Here is a 23,321-nt window from a genome sequence, read left to right on the forward strand (position 1 = left end):
ACACCACATGAAAAGGCATGGTCCATGCAAACTGGCTTTTCATGATTTCTGTATCTCCTGCTGCTGAGCTGAGGACCAGACCCAGTGTAAGCTCCGGAGGTGACATTGAATTGAAGAATTGGTTGGCAGTAGCTCTAATCTGCCTGCCACTGTCTCTTCCTGCACCCCAGCTCACCCTTGCAAACCCATACCTATATGCTTTTTTCATCAGAATAAACAGTACATAAATCTGCAGCAAGCCTGAAAATTTTCATCCATTTTATCACATTGCAGTGGCATGCAGTAACCTTAGCAGGGACTAGCTAAATCTCTATGTATACAACTATACAAGTTGAGATTCATCTTGGTGGTTGGAATTATTAGTACCAGGAAAGGCTGGTCCTAGTGGAAGGCAGCAATCGTGTCCGATTAAATTAACAAAATGGCATTTGATATCATTAGCCTTTTTCCTCCCCAAGAGAGAAAAAACAAAGATCATTAGCCTTTTCTAGCTCTGCTTTGGATGCAACTAAGCTCTACACTGCATGAAACGGGGAAAGTTGGTGTCTCTTTTGATGCTGCGTACACTTGATTGTTTTGCTTTTTCATGGTGCCTTAGATAAGAGGTTGTGTTAAGCTAGTGAGAGAATCAAGGCTCTTCAAAAGAAGGGAGACATCTGAATGTCTGATCTGGATTATCTGAACAAATGCATTTGATCTGGTATTTTGTCTGAATTAGTGAGTCATTCGTGTGTGACAGATGATGCACTGCCCTTGCAGTCATCTATCCTCGCTATCTTCAGTTGTGTCTGGTAACAATGAACTGATGAGGATTCCATGCTCCCAGTTGGCCGAATACAAAAGGCTGAAGAGGTGAAAAGATGGTCAAATCAAATGCGCATGCCTACCGTTACTTTCTTTTGTTCTGTCTGTCAGAAATTCAGAACGACATGTATGTATGCCTGCTGTTTGGAAGTCAATAATCATCACCTGAGCTGCACTTCCCTGGCATTTTATTGTCCGGGCCAGCTGTGACATTCCTTTTCTCTTCTTTACTGCTAGCTCCGGCCCTAAATATAAAGGACATCAATGGAGTATTAAGAGCGTGATTTACATGTACCAGCAGCTTATTAAAATTTTGTTATTCATATCTCTTCTATTTGAATGATAATCCAAAAAATATCCATACTCCATATCTGTAGATTCATACCCTATACATGTTTATATTAGAACAAATCATCCATATTATATCCAGCTATATTTATTAATATATATCAACTACTCATTTTCGCTTGAGCATATACTACACAATATAATTCTTGCATCCCCATTTGGAGTAGAGACGGATTAGAGTTTCTCTCTCCTCGTATCGATTATAGCTAAAATGAAGGATTTGTTGGAGGAATTATTGAACCACATTTTTTTAACTTTCCTCATCTATTTTATAGATAGACATGAGCTGTTGAATATGCTCTAGCTGGCACTTTTGACACTTCATCTTGGTATGTGTATACTACAGTTGTGTTCGGCAGCACCTTCTCACCATCTATATTCTATCATTTTTCACGTATATGTTTATCAAACTTGTAAATAATATGTTTTTTATAAAAAAATTCTATACAAAAGTTGTCTATTCATTTTTCAATTTTTATAGCTAATATATAATTTCGTATACTAATTGCTATGTTTTTCATACTAATTACTTAACCAACCACCGAATATTATAACAAAGTATTGTGAAGTAGGAGTAGCAAGTGAGGAGTACCATTTACCAAATAAATAGAACTTCTCTATTTGTGAACGGAGGAAGCTATAAAAGGAAGTGAAGCCTCTTCATCATGATATAGTGCTAGAAATAAAGTTTTTAAAAGATGGAGGGAATAGTTAGGAATTTTAGTAAATATTAAGGTTGATATGAATTACCTTTGTCTCCCCTGTTAGTTAACTCTATTGGGAATGATCACGCCCAACGATGAATTAATAAATCCATGAATCATTCCGAGCGAGCAGTCGGATTAGGATTAGAAGTGATACTATATAAATGTTTAGATTTGTAGATAACCTTCAAATGCTAGATATTGCTATATTTATGAACGGAGGGATTAATATCCCATTTTGAAAACAAAATCTTTAAGACTAATTTTATCCGTTAATCATTAAAATTAGTATCTATAAAATCAACTTTTCGTGAAAACACTGTGAAATATGAATCCGTTGATATACACTGTACATATGAAACGTAATAATGATTTGACTAGTTGTTTGTTAAAATATACAAATGTTTAAATGTTTAAAACCAAAACACGACTGCTCAAATCTATGGAGGGAGAGGGACGGCAATGAATCAAAAGATTCTACAGTACACTTGAACTCACTTCCTGCATCACCACAGGCTCAGAGTGAAGCAGATTCAGACAGGCCATGTCTGAACTCCGATTTCGGCCTTTGCACTCGAACTTTGGAGAGCAGTTGGGCCTTACCGGAAATTCAGCATGTTCGGTGATTGGGCCTTGGGCCTGGCCCTTGTTCGGTTTCGGCATTAAAATATTTAATAATGATGACAGCAGTGTAATAATTAGACCATTGTCAATGTAAGTTCATAGACACGATTACCTAGAGTATATGTTATCTAAAAATATTTGAAACTAGGATAAAACACAACTCTCTCAATGCGTAGTTTTATCTATTGTTATTTTGTAGGTTATATGCAAAACACAAGTTATCTAGCATAGCTAGCATCTACTACCTCCGTTTCCTATTGTAAGATTATCTATCCTTACCTAAATTTATTCATCGATGAATATATATAATTTATATATATGTCTAAATTCTTTAACATCCATATGAATTTAGACAATGTTAAAAAGTTTTACGTTGTAAAATAGAGAGACCAATTAGTTTGAGTAAAGTACTAGGAGTTGGTAAGCTAGCTAATGAGCAAGTTGCCAATGCTCATATTATTTTATTATACACACACATGACATCGGTTTGCAGTTAACCTTTTCTTTTTTGGGTTACTTGCTAGTTGCTACTATTAGTACCAAGAAAGAGGGATGAGTTTGGGTTTTCACCTGAGTGCTCATAACGTGGGATCAAGATCCTCTATTGAGAAAAAGACACCATGTCTTTCTCACTAACATGTGAGTCCAGCAATCCACGGATCTACGTGTCAGTGACAAAGATAAAGATATGATATCTTGATTATAGAGAATCTCAATCCCATAAAGTGGCATCAGCGTGTGGTTTATTATGGTATTGTTGTTTTTCATAATGGTTAAACTAGGAGAAGCTAAGGGTGGCAGTGGTTCTCAACATGGTTCAGATGAGTAAGATGCTAGTGTGCTTATTTTTTTTATGCTAAGTCGTTGTCTGTTGAAGTTAAAAGATGGATTGGGAGATGCATGGCTTTAGCTGGAAAAACACGTGCACACTCATCTTTTCGCTTTTATTTATACTTACAAAACAAATTTTAAATTTGTAAACTTAAATTTAGAGTTGACTTTGATATTTTTTCTCACCGATGTTTATTTTCAACCATGGCCTTTAGATTGCTAATAATACATATATAAGATTTTTATTCTCAAAATATTTTTTGTTTGTAAATAAGTCATTTGTTTTATTTCATAAAAATACCAGGCAAATGGTAGCCATGATTGATACCCACTACCTAAGCAACATGGGTATGACGCCGGAGATGAGAGTCCATGGTTGTTTTATTTCATAAAAATACCAGGCAAATGGTAGCCATGATTGATACCCACTACCTAAGCAACATGGGTATGACGCCGGAGATGAGAGTCCATGGTTGGTAAATATTTACTTGACAAGTATATAAACCATATACATATGTACATACAGATTCTTAATATGTTTGCTAATATTTCTACGCATGTTGTAATAGAAAAATACTGGTCCAAGTTGTTTTTTTGGATGCTGTGTTCTTCCAAATGACAAGTACTACCTCAATCCCAACATTCCCTAAATGTAAAGTAATATTTATGTATTATTTAGTAGAGGTTAAGATATATAAGTAGATACTATAATATCACATAATAAATAATAAATGTGTGGACGTACGAGGGTATAGGTGAGAATAAAATTAACAAAAAAAATTCGAATGTTAAGTAATTAATGAGACAAAAAGTGTCATAAATAGTGACAAAATACTAATATTTTATTATAAGATTTAAACTCTATAAATATTTATATTTATATTTTAAAAACGGTAGGGGTTTGGTGGAACCAGAAAGAGAGTTAGTACATGTTTATGTTTAAAATGGCAATTAACAAACAAGGGACGTCGCTACGAGAGTTTAAAAAAGTTTCCCACTTGAGTTAGGAACCATCGGCAGCTTCAGCTCTGGCTGCACCCCTGCACCTGCTCGTTATGCTGTCGTCGGCCATGGACGCATCGCCCCGGAACCATGCGAGCGGTGGCGGGCGTGGCGACGGCTATGGTGACGAGCAGCCGCACGTCCTTGTCGTGCCGTACCCAGCGCAGGGGCACATGCTCCCGCTCCTCGACCTCGTCGCGCTGCTGGCCGCGCGCGGCCTGGCGCTCACCGTCGCCGTCACGCCCGGGAACGTCCCGCTCCTCGCGCCGCTGCTGGCGGCGTGCCCGCCGTCGTCGTCGGTCGCCACGGTCATGCTGCCTTTCCCTTCGTCGCCGGGGATCCTCCCGGCCGGGTGTGGTGAGAACACCAAGGACCTGCCGGCCCACCTCTTCCGGCCGCTCATGGTCTCCCTCGCTGCGCTCCGCGAGCCGTTGCTCGCTTGGTGCAAGGCGCAGCGCCGCCGGGTCACGGCCGTCGTCTCCGACATGTTTACGGGGTGGACGCAGCCGCTCGCGGCGGAGCTCGGCGTGCCGCACGTGACGTTCTCGGGCTCCGGTGCTCATTACCTCGCCGTGTCGCACTCTCTCTGGCGCCGCATGCCAAGAAGGCACAGCCCCGACGACGCCGACGAGGCGGTCGCCTTCCCGGACGTGCCTGGCTCGCCTAGCTTCCCGTGGCGCCACCTGTCGTGGCTCTTCCGGCAGTACGTCGCCGGTGACGAGGTCTCCGAGGCGATCCGGCAGATCTTCCTGTGGAATCTGAAGAGCTCGTGCTTCGTCGCCAACTCCTTCACGGCGATCGAGGCCGCGTACGTTGAGCGCCCGCTCCACGACCTGATGGAGAAGAAGGTGTTCGCGGTGGGCCCGCTGTCAGACGCCGTGGACCGGTGCGCCGACCGTGGCGGGAAACCGGTGGTGTCGCCGGCGTGCGTCGCCGCGTGGCTGGACGCGTTCGACGACGGCTCCGTCCTGTACGTCAGCTTCGGGACGCAGCAAGTGCTGTCGCCGGCGCAGGCAGCGCGGCTGGCCGACGCGCTGGCACAGAGCGCGGAGCCGTTCATCTGGGCGGCGAGGAGCGGCACCGCCGTGCCGGAAGGGTTCGAGGCGGCGACAGCGGGCCGTGGCATGGTCATCCACGGGTGGGCTCCGCAGGTGGAGATCCTGCGCCACCGCGCCGTCGGTTGGTTCCTGACGCACTGCGGCTGGAACTCGGTGCTCGAGGCGGTCGCCTCCAGCGTGGCAATGCTCACCTGGCCGATGAGCGCTGACCAGTTCACCAACGCGTGGCTGCTCGCGGAGACCGGCGTGGCCGTGCCGGTGGCGGAGGGCGCTGACGTCGTGCCCGACGCCGGACAGATGGCCAGCGCTATAGCCTTGGCCGTCGGGAAGGGCGGGACGTCGGTGAGGGAGCGCGCGGCGGAGCTCGGCCGGAGCACGGCGGCGGCGGTGGGGGAGGGTGGGAGTTCTTACAGAGATTTGGAAGGGTTGGTGCGTATACTATTTCAGTAGTGGTAGGAAGCTGTATATTTTATGTTTTGGAAATGACTCAAACAATATTGAATAGTTAATGTTTTTTATTCAAACTAGTACCAGTAGTCCAGTACTACTACTCATAGGAGTATGTTATTTCAAATTTATTAAGTCCTTGGTTATTTTAATGAGTGAATCGTAGTCTGGTACATAATTTTTTAGTCACCCTTAAATTAAATATTTCACTTTAAAATAGGTAATATTGTGATTTTTATGGTTTAGGCCATCCAACTCTCTTCTGCCGTGTCTAGCCACTTTAGGGAACATATGATGTAAAGTTGTAGTATCTTCGTTTCATAATGTAAGATGTTTGATTTTTTCGGTTGTAACGTTTGATCATTCGTCTTATTCAAAAGTTCAGTATAAATATAAAAAATGATAAGTCGTATTTAAAGTTCTTTTGATAATAAAGTAAGTCACAAGCAAAATAAATGATATTTTCATAAATTTTTGAATAAGACAAATAGTCAAATATTGTAACTAAAAAATCAAACATCTTACATTATAAAATAGATGAAGTAATTAGAGCACATACAATGGCAGACTATAAGTCTAAAGAGATAAGGGGAGAAAGAGAAGTGAGTGGACTACTAACTTGTAGCTAGCTACAACAGGGGCTCCAAGACGTCACGTGTGTATGACATGTAGAATATGTATTAATGTTTTGTAGGCAACTATTGTATGAATTGACTATTAGATTGACTATAAATGAATCAGAGTTAGCAGTTGGCTATACTATTGAACTTGCTTTGAGAAGGAGGAATGCAATAGTGTATCGGAACCGTGGATGTAATTTAGATTGTAGATATGTTTTGAATAAGTTATTAAGGATTGTCTAAACTAAACAATGACAAAATTATCTAATTTGAAGTGAAAATATTGCGTTATGGCGGTGCAACGTAAAATTTTGACAATAAAAAATGGCTCAAATTTTGATCTGCTCATATTAATTAATGCAGTATATTAATTATCACATAATGTTCTCGACAAACATATGCCGATATTTATACAGTGACATGGGGACACTTGTATCAGTGAAGTGAACTATGAGGTGCACGACTTCTTTATAGAATTTTGAATTTGATAAACACATTTTGTTTAAAAATTTATAATGTATTTTATGGGATATTTAAAACATATTTTGTTTTATTTTGATTGATGCCACGTGGAACAACAAGACAAGGAGTTGAGGCTTCAATCAAACCGACGGATTCTGTTGGCTCGTGCCGTCGTGCGTCCTGTCACGTGCTTCCAATTCCAATTCCACGTTGTTAGAAAATACAACCTGGTTTTAAAATATAATTATTTCTACGTTATTTATTTTTGGCTAAAGATATGCCAAAAGATACCCTTTTAATTATTTTAGTGGTCAATTTTTTAATTTTAGAGCGATTAGATTTCTTTTGTAAGCATACGGTTGGCTCTAGAGTCAAAGTAATCAGTGCAGAAATATTTATGTTATGATGTAAAATTTGATCCTAAAAATGCTTATATATTGGAATGGGGGAGTAGTCAATAGACTGACTCGTTACTTTCAATGCTTTCGGTTATATTCTTCTCCATTCAAATTTCAGCGAAAGTTTTACGCGTGTTCTGCCCCACAAAATGAATACTACGCTGAACTTAGTTTGAACACATGCAAGATAGTTCTGTATATTTTGTTCCCAAAGGACTTCTTATTCTAAACGAGGACAGGTGCAAAATCTGCATTTGCCTGCCAATTTTGCAAGTGAGAAGAACGTGGTGAAAGCGGTGTTTGCGAGTTGCGACTTCCGATGGCTCGCTGTTCTTTTTTTTTTCCCCAAAGGCCAAAGCTACCAGACGAAATTTGCGACTTTCGCTGGCTCGGTGTTCTTTTTCTACGTTTAGTACACGAAATTCTGGTGCTTTCCATGGTTAAAGGCCTCGTTTGCAATAACATCGTATCAGATATACGAATATATATTTAAAGTATTAAACGTAATTTAATTAAAAAATACAGATTCCGTCAATAAACTGCGAGCCGAATCTTTTGAGTCTAATTAATACGTCATCAGCACACGTGGATTACTATAGCACTTATGACTAATCATGCACTAATTAGACTCAAAAGATTCGTCTCACGATTTTTCTCATAACTGTACAATTAGTTTTTATTTTTATCAATGTTTAATGCTCTATTTAGATATCTAAAAATTTAATGTGATGTTTTTTGAAAAAACTTTTGGCAACTGATCGAGGCCAAAGTATCGGGCGGCTTTCTATGCCGAAGAATGTGGTCCAATTTTATCTGCTAGCACCTAGTGAGCCAGGATCCATGTGCACGTATAGCGAAGGAGCCGAAAACGCTAAAATATTTCTCGTCCTATTCCAAAATATAAGCATGTATATGATTTAAATTTTTTAATCAAAATATAGGTATTTTGACACTATTCACAATACTAATTATTAAATTAGTTATTTTTTAAAATATTTTTCTATTTTACCTTACCCAATATTTTACCTCTGATTTCTTGTTTACTAAGGAGCATGATAATCTTTTCTCGTCAATCTTATGGCTCTTTGGAATGCATGATTTTAAAACATAGAAATAGAAAATTACAAGATTGGAGTGCACCGTCAGCCAAATCCTATGAATTGGAGAAGAGCTTTTTAAACATCCTTAAAAAAGTATCCTTTTTCAACGTAAAAATTTAGTATCTTGAGGTATCATAATTTTATACTAAAATTTTTGGTACCTCAAGATACTTTTCAAGTATGCTAAAAAAGTCTATTGGAGAAACATAAGAAAACGTCTGGAATAACCATTTGGATCAAGCACATAAAAATATAATAATTAGAAGTGATAGATAGACACAAAGGGAGTTTCCAAGAGGTTAGACCTCGTTTTGAAAATACTTCAAGATTCCTACATTTTAAGGTATTCCTAAGGAATTCCAAAGAAATTTGGAAGATACATTCCTTTGTCCAAATGGTCATATAGGAATTTTTTTCCAAAGAAATCTAATCCTTCAAAATTCCTCCAAAGCTTTTTATTCCAAAGGAGCCCTAATCCCCACTCAACAACCTAAACATGTTTATATTTTGGGGCTTTTAACTTTTTACTACTCTTTACTATCTATATTTAATCCCTCTCGTAATACTTGCGAGAGAAGTGTGATAAATCTATTGTCAGTTAATCACAAGAGTGTTAAAAAGTTAAATTTCCGTTATATTTTGGGACAGCAGTACCATGTTGGATGAACCAATTGTGTTAGTTTTTTTTTAAAAAAAAATTGCTAGAGCTACGATGAATTTAGTGTAAACTTTGAAGAGAGTGAGAGGCCAAGCCCCTGCCCCTGCTTGCCTCCGGGGAAGTCCAATGGGCGAGCGGGCGCCCCCCGCCCTCGTGCGCGATCGGTTTCGCATACGTACTGTATACGTCCGCTCTCTTTCTCACACACACGTATACTTTACACATATAAACTTTATATTATTATATATATATATATAAACTTTATACCTATAAACTTTATACATGTAAACTTTATACTTGCAAACTTATATATACATACACAAAAAGATATAATTATTATATATACGAAAATATAATAGATATAAACTTAATATATAAAATTCTTTAAACATATAAATTTATACACATAAAATTTATATACGTAAAGATAAAAACCTATTTGAAACTTTTAAAAAAACTCACACTTGTTGCGTTACTGTGCATCCGGCCCATCAAAGCCCCGTGCTGACGGCCTAACAAGCCTTTCATGGGCTGTGTTCGCGCGCGCCGTGCCAAATAGCCTTTCAGCCTGTGTTGGCCCAACTGATGTGATCCGGAAAGAAACGAGGAGCGAACGGCGGCGGCGTGCAGGCATGAACGGCTGAGGCTAAGCTAGCCGAAGGAACTTTAAAAATATCTTATAATGCTATGTATTTAGACTAAATTTTTGAACGAGAGGAAAGATCACATGTTGATCGAAAAATCAATGCTGTTGAATAAATAAAAGTAACGGAAAGGAGTATTAATTTAAGAGAGAGGACTTTTTGATCAACCGGAAATAGGGACGGATCTATCACCGGAGCCTATGCGTCATTCAAGCCCCTACTTAACCCCCGTAACAAAATTTCTAGTATTAATGAAGAGAAGGAAATGCTAGAAACAATTCTCTTTCGTTCGGCCTCTCCTAATATTTTTTGACCGGAAACTGACAGGCTTGAGCAAAATAATTACGAATGCAATTCTCAGGTAAAAGAAAAATAATAAATCAGTTATACTACCAGCATTTTCGGCAATAAGCGTACACCAAGAATTACTTGTTCGTCAGGCCAGCGGAACACCTCAAAGACAAGCAAACGTGGAGATGCAGTACGCGATCAGACTCTGCCATGATCTGCCGTGCCATGCAGTCTGACTCTGACAGTGACAGCGACACGCGCTCTCACGGAATGGCGCGAGAACGCCGCAATGGCGCGAATTTCACCGATGATCAATCGGAAGGGGAGATGCATATGCAGTCTCCAGTTCCTTCACCATGCCGTCCAAGGCGACCCACGAGCTGCCGCCTTCCTCCGAGGCCTCGGCGGCGGCCGCGGCGAGCGCGCTAGCCTTGGCTCTCACGTCCGCCCACTTCGTCCCGTCCACGGCGTCCGCGAACACGCGCGCGAGCGTCCCCGGGTCGGGCACGGCGGCCGCGCCCTCCGCGGCTTGCACCGCGGCGCCGTGCAGGTCGACCACGAGCCGCGCGTCGATGAACTGGTCGGCCATCATCGGCCACGCGAGCAGCACCACCCCGGCGGCGACGCCCTCCAGGGTGGAGTTCCAGCCGCAGTGCGTGAGGAACGCGCCCGCGGCGGGGTGCCGGAGGATGTCCACCTGCGGCGCCCAGCCGCGCACGACGCGGCCACGCTCGGCCGTCCTCTCCTCCAGCCCCTCCGGCAGCACGGCGACGCCCGCTCCCACCGCCCAGATGAACCGCGCGCCGCTCGCCTCCAGCGCGGCGCCCAGCGCCGCCGTCTGGGCCGGAGGCGGCTTGTACATGGTCCCGAAGCAGACGTAGACCACCGAACGCGGGGGACACGCGTCGAGCCAGGAGAATAGCTGCTCTGCTTCCGGCGACCTCTCCGCTCGGCGGCAGCCGGAGTCGGCGACCGGGCCGACCGCCCAGACGCGGCTGTGGCCAAAGAACCGTTTCAGGCACTCCAAGAACTCACTCTCCATCTCGTCAAACGTGTTCACCGCCGCTCCCCAGGCTGTGGCGTTGAGCCGGAAGCCTTCCCGCACGAACTCCCAGTCCGGATCGCCGGCGACGTATTTCTTCACCACCGACGGCACGTGATCGTAAGGGAAAGCCGGGGACCCAGGGAGAGAGTCAAGAACGACGACCGGTGAGCTGTTGGGATCCAGCGGCAGTACACCCTTCCAGAGGTGCTCGAGCGCGGCGACGGCGAACGCGCCGCTGGCGTAGAACACGATCCGCGGAACACGGAGGTCGTCGGCGAGGTGCTGCGCCCATCCGAGGAAGAAGTCGGAGATGACGACCGTGGGAGGATCTGGGTGAGACCGCGCCCAGGAGAGGAGCGGCTCGCGGAAGCCGGGGAGGTGGATGGCGAGGAGCGCGTGGTGGCTTCCCGGTGGCGGCCGGTGGCTGGAATGCTCCGGGGAGGAGGCGTCCGGGAACTCAATTGGGAGGGCAGCGGCGAGGGGGGTTGATGCGAGGAAGGCGGAGATGAGCGGGAGGTTGGAGGAGGTGACGGCGACGGTGAGGGGGACGCCGTGGCGGGTGGACAGGCGGTGCGCGAAGTCGAGGAGAGGCAGGAGGTGGCCCCGCGACGGCAAGGGGATGACGAGGACGTGCGGCCGGCGGCGGGAGGGCACGCCGTTGGTGGTGGCCATGGCGGAGAAAAGCTGGTGCAGTGCAGGAGCAGAGTGCGGGTGTCGGTGGCGTGTATCGGATGAGCGTGCGTGGACCGCAGAGACGACGAGGGAACAAATACGCTTTGAGTGGTGCACACTGCCCAGCTGTAAAGCGGCGTCTTTTCTCCGTTCCGCTGAAATATAAGTATTTTTAGATTTAAAAAACTATATATATTAAATATTTTAGCGTTAATTTTTTCATATTCTCGCTCTTTCAATTGGGTAAATGGCGTTAAGTTGACTAGCCAGGACTTAAACTCGAGACTTCTGGCTCTAATATCATGCTAAGTTACATGCATTAGCCAGTTACACCTAAAAACCTAAGCTGATAGGGAAAGATGAATAATTCACTTTATATACTTCAACAAGTAGTTTTGAATGGAAATCTAATCAGTTTAAAATTTAAAACTTAATCACCGAAAAGACTAAAGAAAAAAGAAAGAATATTTTAACTCGATCTTAGTATGCGCTAAGTAACTAGAGCTGATTATATTTTGAAATAGTTAAAGTAGTTTTCAACAATAGACTTTGATCAGGTGTTATTTTACGAAGATCTCGTTCCCAGCATTTAAAACGAAATTGCTCAATCACATCCCGGAAGAAATTTTGGACAATATCTAAAAGAATTAGCCATAAATATGATTAGAATGTCAAAATCCAGTATTTAAACCTGGGTGGTATATTTTACCGTAAGAAACCAAGCCAGTTAAACTAAGCTCAGTTTGCGCTGATTAGCTTTTCTAAAAGCACACTCACTTTCTTTTTATTTTTGCGAAACCATTTAATGAATTTATATTAGAGAATAGTAAATTGAATGATTAAATGACTATAGTTAAAGTTTCAAAATTTTGAGTATATTTTTATATAAATAAATAAATGATTTCCAATTTGAGTTGTTTGTTTTGAACTTTTAAATTTGATTTTTTTGAATTTGAGTTAAACTTTTGTTTTGAAAAAAAATGTAGGAATCTAGTACAAAATTATTAACTGCCTCATGCAAAATATGCTGTGAATTAGATCCACACCGTGTGTGAAATTTAGTCTTCATGGCACAAACAATCTGTTCATGACATGGAATACCGTTGCATATGTGTGTGGACCTCGCATCTCTTATTCCTGATATTAGGATTTATATAGTGACTCGTGCTCCAATGGCCCTGACTCCTCTAACTTCGGTAGTCTCTTCTGCTCTAGCTTTAGGGGCCTCAACGAATGCCAGTAGAGTCGGGGTTTAGGTTTCAGTGTTGAGGGAGAAGGATAGGGGTGGGTAAACCGAAAAAATAGGTCGATGTGCGGTCAGGTGGCGACATCACAACAAGATCAAAAGCCAGGCCGTTGACGTCAAAAATATGATCGTTGATATGTCACACACGAAGGGTCTAGGAGTCAATCTTAGACAGCTCCAATGCAAGATCTAAATATTAGAAGATGTACGGGTGTGCCAGTCAGTTTGATCATGTAACTGACAAGATAAATAGCAAAGCAAGCCGATCGGCTATCAAGCCAATAGGTGACTAATAATCCAACCGATCGGGTGCTGATACTGCAACGGTTAGCCGATAGGCAAAGCAATCAGCTGTAAAAAGCGTAGATCGGCTAGAAACTCGATAGAAATAGACTTGAATTAAATATTAGAACAACATAATCCGCCAAGTCACTTATTAATCTTAGTGGATCGGACAAGCCCCTATAACCAGATCGAACTAGACATACAGAGATTGGACTTAACCAAGACAGTATGCAGTCAAGCGCGATATGATTATAGGAAACATGAAGATCAATAAGGCTAATAAATAAACCGATGAATTACTTGGAATAAACTATGAATCATATGTTACGATCGACTAAAACCAATTTGCATATAATTCTGATAAGCCGATGCAACATAAATAACAGCCGATCTAACTAAATCAAGCCAATTGGTATAAAAACAATGCAATAAGGCAATCGACTGCTCTATTGATGTAAATATGATAAGCATGTAGATCGGCACAAATCATCGGCTATAGACGGCGGACAAACAACCAAGATCTATAAAATACCTAGCCCAGATTGCTAAGAATAATCATAGAAGATCGGATCAAATCGAGACAGTTCAAGATTAAACCTAATAATGTCAGGCTAGATACCAAACAGATCTAGATTGCTATCAAGCCAATGAGCCAATGACTGGTAACTTATCGGCTGGTACTCCGATAAAACAATGAGTAAAATACATTAATCTGATATAAACCATTTGACAAACGCAATCTACTAAATCAGACCTAACCAAGACAATACTAGATTGAATGTGTCAAATAGCGAATATAGAACCAACATAGATCGCCCAAAGTGGTCGACCAGATCAACTCAAGACACGAAAGTGATCTAAGTTGAAACTGATACGATAACTAGCAATCGCGCAACTAGATTAGAAGATCAGACCGAACCGAGACAATTCTAATCTAGCCGAACGATTACCGTGGCCCGGCGGAACGTAGGACTTACCCCTCCGTCGAAGATCGAGACGATGCAACCCCATGTCAGGTGTCAAGTTCCGCCGGAGTTGAAAACTCGGTTAGGAGGGTGGCGATGCACTGAGAGTAATTGATCTAATTGATTGGTAGATGATTTACAATGACCCGGGGCACACATATTTATATCCTCGGGTGGATAGTAGTCCATGTCAGACACAACACACTACTCCTAATAGATAAAAAGAAATAACAAACTCCTAAATAAATTCTATCTCTAACACATAAGTCCCGATCGGACTCTAACAACCTTAGAGATAGAATAAAAATCTTAACTAACTCTAATTAATAGATAAATTTATGCCGCCAAGCCTTGGTCTTCACGATTCCTTCTTGAATTCGGTCTCTTCCGGGTAAAATATCTATTGGCAATTGCACCTTCTCTTATCCGAATCCAATACGAAAATTTACCAAATTTTGGTGTTAACATAGGCATGGGCTAGTGTTGACAAGGAAAGCGGTGATAACCCGAAAAATTAGACGGTAGAGGCAACATGGGCGTCAAGCTTGGCAGCGCCGGAGACATCGTAGAATAGAAAGACAACAAGTTAGGGCTCACCGCCATCAACTTGAGGATGAGGATAGCCAAAGGAAAGGAGGGCTCACCAATGCCGACTAAGAAGAGGGTAGGAATGAGCATCACAACGACGACACGTGGCCACGTGGGCTAGATGCTTGAATGAGCGCATCGATATGAGTAACAAGAGTAAAGGGAGAAGTTAAGGAGGTGACCACGTAGTTTCATGAATCCCAAAGTAAACCAAATGATTAGAATTTGAAGATTTTTGGTTGTTTTCTATGAAATATGAATAGACAATCCCAAAAACATTGAAAAAAACTACTTGATTTGGCACCTCTTTTCTTATAAAGAAAGTACTCGTATATCCCAAAACGCAAGATGTATAAAGCTTTCTACACTATAACCAATTTATAACTTTTTGCTAATTTTTATTATCGACAACTATATAATTAGCATAGTATCATTACCTGAAAGCATTTTTTATATGACGTAAGTCTAGTTTAATTATTAGTCAAATACTACAAAGGTTGAATTGAAGTCTTATAATTTAGGGTGGATGGAATACTTCTGACCTGCTCGGGGAACATATTGGTCCAGTGAAATACTCCTACCTGATTGAAACATTTCTTTTAGCATTCTCATGTGTTTTCTATCTATTTTTCCACCATTGCTTTTTTAGTTGTAACTTGGTAATATTGACATGAGAGATGTTTCCAATGTCCATTGACAATATTATCTTTACTGGATAGTCTGTTCCTTCGTTTCAAAATATATTTTACCTATAACATTCAAAATACAGTTACTTGTTTGAGCTTAAATATTGTTAGTTACTTACTTCTTTTATCTCAATTAATCATAATTGTCTCCGATTTAATTTTCCTAACTGCCTTTTCATCTATATCCTTCACAATTATTCCTCGTATGAGATTGGCTTGCAGCCCGTGGGCTCGCATCACCGCAGCCTTACTGCACGGCGTTGGCGACGTTGGCCGGCGGACCCGGCGCTCACGGTCGCGGTTCAGTGGTTCACGGTGTACCCGGGCCGAGGCCCAGCGCGGCTGCGTTATTCCGTTCGTTTTGGTGGGCCGATCGGCACGCCCGGCCCGACGGTCCTCCTGGGCTCGCTTTACCGCAGCCGTCTCTCTCCCGCGCGCGCGGGCTGGAGACGCTTCTCTCCGGACCCGGCCGTTCGTCTGGGCCTCCGCGCTCTCGGGGGTTTTCGCGGTGTGGCGGCCCAGATGAATGCTCTCCAGGCTGTCTAGGCCCAACCAAACGTGACGAGAGGCATAAGCTGGTCGACGGAGACGACGGGGTCGGAATCACCGGCGGCCGTCGCCGTCGAGGAAGATGGGGGGTGGTGCGCTCCGGTTCCGCCGCCTGGACCTAACTGAGATGGAGACCCAGACTCTCTCTCACATGACCTTCATCTCCATCACCGCATGCACACAAAGGTATTAGTACTCATGAGGTGATTGCCAAACAACATATTTGGAAACAAAATAAAACTTTTATATATGTATTTTTAGCGATCTAAATTAAAGCTGGAAGATAAACTTTGATGAAAAACTCTAAAATTAATGTTAAAAATTTAAATTTTGATTTATGAGTATAAACAGAGGCGAAGAGACGTGGCATCAAACATAATGCGCATTTCAGTTAAGCATCGCAGCATCAGCCAGAGCCATGGCCTGTCGGCTGTCGGCGATATGTGTAGAACAAGTCATGCATGCAAGTAGCTAGCTAAGCATATACTACTACATATATAATAGCAGCGTAGCCTATCTAATTGCTGATGTTAATTAGTGAGTCAGAGGCTTGCCGTATACGGCGGTTCGGTGCATGGTCTCAAGTCGTCGCGAAAGCTAAGCACTAGTGCGTGATCTCTCGGACATCATGATCGATCGATCGGTCTCTGTGGCTTTGCTTGCAGTAGGTGAGCAGGAAAGATTTGCACAATGAGTACATGCGTCTGTGCACTTCTCATAAACAAAAAATGCGATCTCTCAGAGCAGTGAGATATAATTTTTTTTTTCAGACGATGGCCTGAACATTGTAATGGACCTATCACCTATATGTGATGGCCTCTTTCAGCGAAATCGGAGAAAATCTTTGCAGATGAAAACTCTCCTAAGATCAAGATTGCATTGTGCCTTTTCACTTATTGAGATGATATAATTGCGAGGGTCTGAAACATGATCAAGTCATGACAATATATATATTCAGAGCTACTAACATTTTCTTTGGGGGACACAAGCTATTCCTGAAGACTAAAGTCCATGCTCGTATCATGGTAGTAGATGACAGAAGTGCTATAGCTTCTATGCATGTCATTGCAAACTTAGCTTCCAATCCTGCTATTTCCGAGAAAGGCCTCTTGGATCTACCGGCAAAATATGTGAGCTGTGAAGTACAAGCCCACAATGAGATGAGCATCTTTGGAGTCTTGGTTAACAAAACAAAAGAGGGCACTTCGTTGTCCTCATGGACAAGAGGTCACTTGCAAACCCTACTGACCTCACAACTAAACGGGGAAAAGAGTTTCACGGTGCATGATGACGATGGTGCAAGTTCATGAACATTTCCCTCTAATGAAGTGACGTAAATGTCTAAATCTATTCCGGTTTATAATAATAATACCCAACATGTATGCATGCATACACGCCATGCCTAAATTATTACCCCTGGATGTCCCTTTTGTAAGGAAATCCTCCTCTGTGTTAATTGCATTCTCTTTCTTTGCATGCCTACTATATACTACTACTATCTTTTTCTTTTCCTCTTCTCTGAAATGACATCTCTGCATGCATATCTGATATATATGTTGTCACTTTCTATCTGACCCTTCACCAGAGCCATTAATTCTTAAGCTGCATTCAATAATTCGAAGGATTGATCTTGAAGCCTCTGATTTTACTAATTAAGACTTAACTAACAAGAAGCAAACAAGAACTAGCAAATGTGGAGTATATGTGTGCCAAAAGAACACTGCTGATAAAGAAAAGCTGGGCAAAATCAGCCATGCATATGTATAGCCTGGAATCCGTCCTACACAAAGTTCAAACCACCGCTATTTCTTTCATCGGTTAAACACAAGAGTAAATGTCGTTTTGTTCTGTCCAGCTACCGGAAAGGTTAAAACGATGGAGATAAGTGAGGTGAGTTTAGCCATGCAAATCATGGAAGAAGAGACTAGAAGCATAACTGACGTCCAAAAGAACAGGTGCACCAGGAGCAGGAAGTCCTAAGTTTCAACTACCTGAAACTAGCAAGTATTGTTTAATGAAGCATCGCAGAAATGTGGACATGTCAAAGAATAGAGGTGTAAATGATTCTACTAGATAATGGATAGTATTAGTATCCAATTAAGAAGAAATTGAACTACTTATACTTAAAAGTACTACTATAGAAAAAAAAAAGGGAAACATGCAAACATTAGGGGTGTGTTTGGTTTGGGGATGAGTTAGAATGGGTTAGACCCATTCCTTTTTTTTGGGTTAGAGCGGTTTCATTTTTCTGTTTGGATGAAGGGTTAGAGCGAGCATGTTTTCTGTTTGGTTAGAGAGATGAAAATGGATGGAATAAACCTATCCTGTGTTTGGATGGATGAATTTTGGTAGGACAAGTAGGTAGAGTAACCTCCTCATATGCAAAGGTGAGATTACCTCCTCACAACAAATATGTGAAGTTACCAACTGAGTTTACAAACTGAGAATAGTTATGTGCATGCATTAATATATCAATTCTTCACACATAAATAGTATTTTTAAAACATTGACAAGCCAATTAATCCACGTTCTAAGTAATATAAGGATAATAATCACAAATTATTTTTCTTTTGCCAATATGTCTTTTGGCTATCAACAAGCAACAAATGACACGGTTGAACAATCGATCAAACTTTGAAATGGATGAAATTCGCACGAAATGTTAACCGCTTGTTGTACGGTACTGCCGATTTGCAGATGTTGGAGTGATGAGAGGATGCATCATATTCATCTAGAAAGACCTGTACATCAATGAAGGGCAGCAAGAAGTGCTCGTCGAGTGCCTTAGCTTCATCTCCCTCCTCGGCAGCCTCGACACGTCATCGGCCGGAAATGGACCATCGGCCTCGCCGCCGCCGTCTTCCGATAGCGAGGACGAGGCGCAGGAGGTGAAGAGGAGAGGAGGGAGGGGAGCACCTGATGCCAGCGCCGATCTATTCCCTGTCGCCGCCGCAGCCTTCTCTCCTCCCCCTGTCGCTGTTGAGCCGCCTACGAGGAAGAAACGCCGAGGGGGATAAAAATCGCGAGCGGAGGAGGGAGATGCGGTCTATGCACCGGTGATTTTTCCGGAGAGTTCACCCTTGCGTGGGCCCTCTTCACGCGCGCCCGCGCACGCTGCTGGGTCGGCTCGGTCCGGCAAATTTTGCCGGATCATCCCACCCCGAATCTGGCTAGAATATTCCCTCCTAGGTCCGACCCACTCCTTCCGACTCCCAAACCAAACAAGGGCAAAACCAGGTTGGCTCCATCCCAACCCATGAAATCTTCCCAACCAAACTCATCCTAGAATTCAGAAAGTGTTCTGGCTTTCTGAATACAACTCTGATGCCTAAGAAATTAAATGAATCACCTACAATGCTTAAGACTATCAGAATTTTCGGCATTAAACTATTATGAAGATGCCACTTCTTATACATGGAAACATACAGCAAATAATTGCTTGTTCCTCAGGCCAGTGAAACACCTCAAAGCCAAGCAAATTCAGAGATGCAGTACTACGGCCGCAAATGCAATTACTGTCAAGAAAATTCAGGGGAAGTTTACTGCTATAAACACTCCAAATTATCTGCAAATATGGGATGCCTAAAACATTGCATGATCGCCATCACCTTCAGATTTCTCTAAGATAATTAAATTACTGATTTACAGTACAAAATCACTCCCTAATTGCAGATATACTCTGCCTGCCATGCAGTCTGACAGCGAGCCACGCTCTCGCGTGGGCTCAAGAACGCCGTGTTGCTCGAACGCGAGCGCACGCCATGTAGGGATGGATGGTGATGTGTGAGAATTAAAAGCTTGAGCCTTGATAACCACAGATTTGTGTAGGACAAGTCATGCAAATACTCCCAGTTAAATGTGTTTTCATTTCCATGTGGCTAGCTACATCATACGAACTCCATGCTAGCTAGAGTAGTAATTTGCTGTAGTCTACGGTGGTTTGGTAGTCTCAAGCTCTCGATCATAAAAGTGGGATTTGATGAGTTGCGTTAGGTGAGCAGGCAAGTTTGGCTCAGCTTCACCGAGGGCTTAAACAAATGCAGGCCCTGACATGACTCAGCAGCCTGCACCTTATCACAAGGCTGAAGTGACATGATCGAGCTTCACAGCTAGCTAGCTGGAGCTCGACAGATAGCAGTGCATATATTGGCATTTGAAGCTCAAATCTTAGGTCTTGTTTATTTCTTAATTTTTTTTCAAAAACATTATATCAAATTTTTAGACATCTAAATAAAGCATTAAACATAGATGAACTAAAAATACTAATTGTACAGTTGCGGAAGAAATGTTGAGACGAATCTTTTGAGCCTAATTAGTCCATGGTTAGCCATAAGTGCTACAGTAACCAATATGTGCTAATGACAGATTAATTAAGCTCAAAAGATTCGTCTCGCGGTTTCCAGGCTAGCCGTGAAATTCGTTTTTTCATTCGTGTCTAAAAACCCCTTCCGACATTCGGTCAAACATTTGACATGACACTTCTCCCAAAATTTTTCTTAATCTAAACACCCCCTTAGTAGTGCAAGTTAACAACTTAATTACTTGCAGGTAATGGTATCGAGGTCATTTCTCTTATGTTGTTTGGTTGGGTGTTCTCTGGGTAGATAAGCTCATATTGCCATCTGGTATTACAATATGGTTTTTGATAAGGGTACAGGTAGAAGGACTGAAGGGTAAACATTCTTCACTTTTGTTTATAAGTATAAGTCAAAATTTAATTTTTTAGCTTTAAATTTGAAGTTGATTTGGACTTTTTTTATTAAAGTTTATTTTAGACCAGTAAAAATATGTATATAAAAGTTTTATTTATAAATTATTTTTTGTTTATATATACGTTGTTTGGCTTTTTGTTTACAAAAAGCCAAACAACGAGGGCCAAAGGCCCAAAGCAGCCATTTCCTATCTAAAGTAGCCATTTCCCATGCCCTTAACAGTTTTGTCCTGAAAAATTTGGCTGGGCGACAGAGAATCGACCAATTTCTTCAGAAGTCACCTGATACACCGCTGCCACCCAATCCAACTAGAGCTTCAAAGCTCTAACACCATTTCAAACTTGGCGTCCAATTTTACAATTTGATGGAAAGGCTTGTTCCACCAGAAGATACGAGATATCTACGCACGCTGAGCATCTTTGATTGAATGTGAACTGAAAGATGATACTTCCTTGTCCATTTGGACAAGGGGTCACTGGTAACCCTAGTGACCTCGCAACTAAAGCAAAAGAAGAAATTCAATATGTATGAATATGATGATCCTTTGCTTCTTTCTTCATGATTGATCTGTAGATCATTCTGATCTAAAGTATGTTTGCAAGCTTGGATTTGTTCAGAGTTGTTTACATCTAGCATAGAACCTATCATGCACTGATGCACATATATTATATTCTGATCAGGTGCTGAACAGCTGCATTCAGCACGTATTGGGTTGATCAGCTAAGAGCCTTCAATAATGCTTTGCCGTGTACACTTTCTTTTTTACCTGATATCTCTTTTGCATGATACAACTGTGTATCTTTCATCATATAAAAATGATCCAACTGTGTGTGTACGTATTGATATACTCTACAACAAATTCTGAACCGTCCAGTAACTCAAGGCAGTTGGCAATATCAAAATTTTACGTAAAAAATTATAGTACGTTTTCAAAGATGATAAAATTGTTCATTCTAACAAGTACTGTTTTTTCTATACTGCTAGTGACATTCTACTATCTCTGATCTCAAAAGCACTGACATTCTCACGAGCGTGCAGACAAACCTGAAAAATCTTAAATCATTAATAAATAATAAAATATTATCAGAAAATTATATAGGTAGATTTTTTATGAAACAATCTTTCATATGCTTATATTTAAATATTTTTTATAGATATATAGTTTGAAAAGTTATAATAACATATATGTGTATTGTAGATTGTGTCAATATCCAAAACGTCAAATAGGTAAGATGGAAGGTAGTAATTTGTTAGCGGTGAGATGTAGACTTGAGTTGCTAGGGGAGCTAATGTACAAGAAGGTCATCTGTAATTAAGAAGAGAAGGAAAAGTGAGCCATGATATATACCTACCCAAAGCCCAAGTGCATGCCCAACAGAACAAATACCAAATATTTCTGCTTTCTGAATTTGTGAAATAACGGTTGGAAAGATTAATCCGAAAGAATTAAGACAGATCGATGAATAGACAAGAAAACATTAATGGCACCCAAACAAACACATGTACCATGAAGTCAGGCTTAAGAAATCGGCACTTTTCCCCTCTTCTCCGTCATTTAATACATGTAGCACTTTTTCAAAGCTAGTGGAATTCATTTTCTAGTAATCAGAAAGTGTTTCGAATGTGCTAATGAAACTAGACCTTCCATTCATTCACAATTTTAGGATGGATGTAGTTAAGCGTAAAAATCTTAAATTAGTAATACTAATCGCCGTGCAGTATACGACTATCGGTATTTAAAAGAGAGATTTTATAATTTTATCTATACTACTCTAAAAAAAAAAGTAATGGTGACGATAGTGAATCTGCCATCCACCAACTATATTATATATTATCTTACCAACTTTTTTTAAGTATATAAAATATTTTAAAATAATCCTATATGTTGGTTCTATTTTTCATCTCTAAAATACAAGTTTCAAACAATACTAACATACGTATAATTATATTTCTCCGTAACAAAGCACGTGTATTTAGCCAGTAATTATAAATTTCGTTAGGTTTCAAGCCTTAGCCGTAGCCTTTCCATACTTTGATAAAGTCTGAAATTTGGAATAGAGACGCATGAGAGAGGAACGGAGACATGCAAGAAAGACATCACAATGTAGGTCAAGTGCAAGTGCAACACAGTACATGTACAGTATTCAAAGTTTAAACTACCATAAATGGTTTAGTTACTCGATGAAATTAGATTTGGAAATTGACAAAAGGATGAGCTATCTGTGACAAAGATAACTGGGATAAAACTGACCATGTAAGTGAACAGGTACTGTAGGTGCAAATTTGAAGGCCAAGGAAGCAGTTGATGTCTGAACCATCAGTGTTTTCTAGCCGTTAAACTATATATAGTGCATTGTTTTACATGATCCATGAAACTAGGCAAGTGTGTGTTTGTCAGGTCAATGAATTAAACCACCTAAAAGATGATCAATGAAAGAGAAAACCAGGATGAAATTAGCCATGTAATCTGAAAGAAAAAAGACAAATGTACCTTACGTTCCCTATGCTTGAACTACCAGCAATTCATGCTACTAAATTAACAACTTACCATCGGTTGGAAAAGGTATTGCAGTTAGCTTAGC

General features: G+C 41.4%; 2 protein-coding genes across 2 annotated transcripts; one reads left to right on the forward strand and one right to left on the reverse strand.

Moving 5' to 3' along the window:
• The first annotated feature begins 4,337 nt into the window (after positions 1–4,337).
• Positions 4,338–5,954, forward strand: LOC102706592 (UDP-glycosyltransferase 89B2-like). The gene has a single exon (XM_006660173.3). It carries the CDS (start codon positions 4,367–4,369, stop codon positions 5,819–5,821), a length of 1,455 nt encoding a protein of 484 aa, XP_006660236.3. The 5' UTR covers positions 4,338–4,366; the 3' UTR covers positions 5,822–5,954.
• A 3,979-nt stretch (positions 5,955–9,933) lies between these two features.
• LOC102706872 (flavonol 3-O-glucosyltransferase UGT89B1-like) lies at positions 9,934–11,761 on the reverse strand. The gene has a single exon (XM_040527095.1). It carries the CDS (start codon positions 11,706–11,708, stop codon positions 10,293–10,295), a length of 1,416 nt encoding a protein of 471 aa, XP_040383029.1. The 5' UTR covers positions 11,709–11,761; the 3' UTR covers positions 9,934–10,292.
• Between the last annotated feature and the right edge of the window lie 11,560 nt (positions 11,762–23,321).

The sequence above is a fragment of the Oryza brachyantha genome, chromosome 8 (assembly GCF_000231095.2).
Source record: "Oryza brachyantha chromosome 8, ObraRS2, whole genome shotgun sequence".
Lineage (NCBI taxonomy): Eukaryota > Viridiplantae > Streptophyta > Magnoliopsida > Poales > Poaceae > Oryza > Oryza brachyantha.

Excerpts from the sequence above, each read along its gene's own strand:
- LOC102706592 (XM_006660173.3), top strand. The coding sequence starts at position 4,367 with ATGCTGTCGTCGGCCATGGACGCATCGCCCCGGAACCATGCGAGCGGT.
- LOC102706872 (XM_040527095.1), bottom strand. The coding sequence starts at position 11,708 with ATGGCCACCACCAACGGCGTGCCCTCCCGCCGCCGGCCGCACGTCCTC.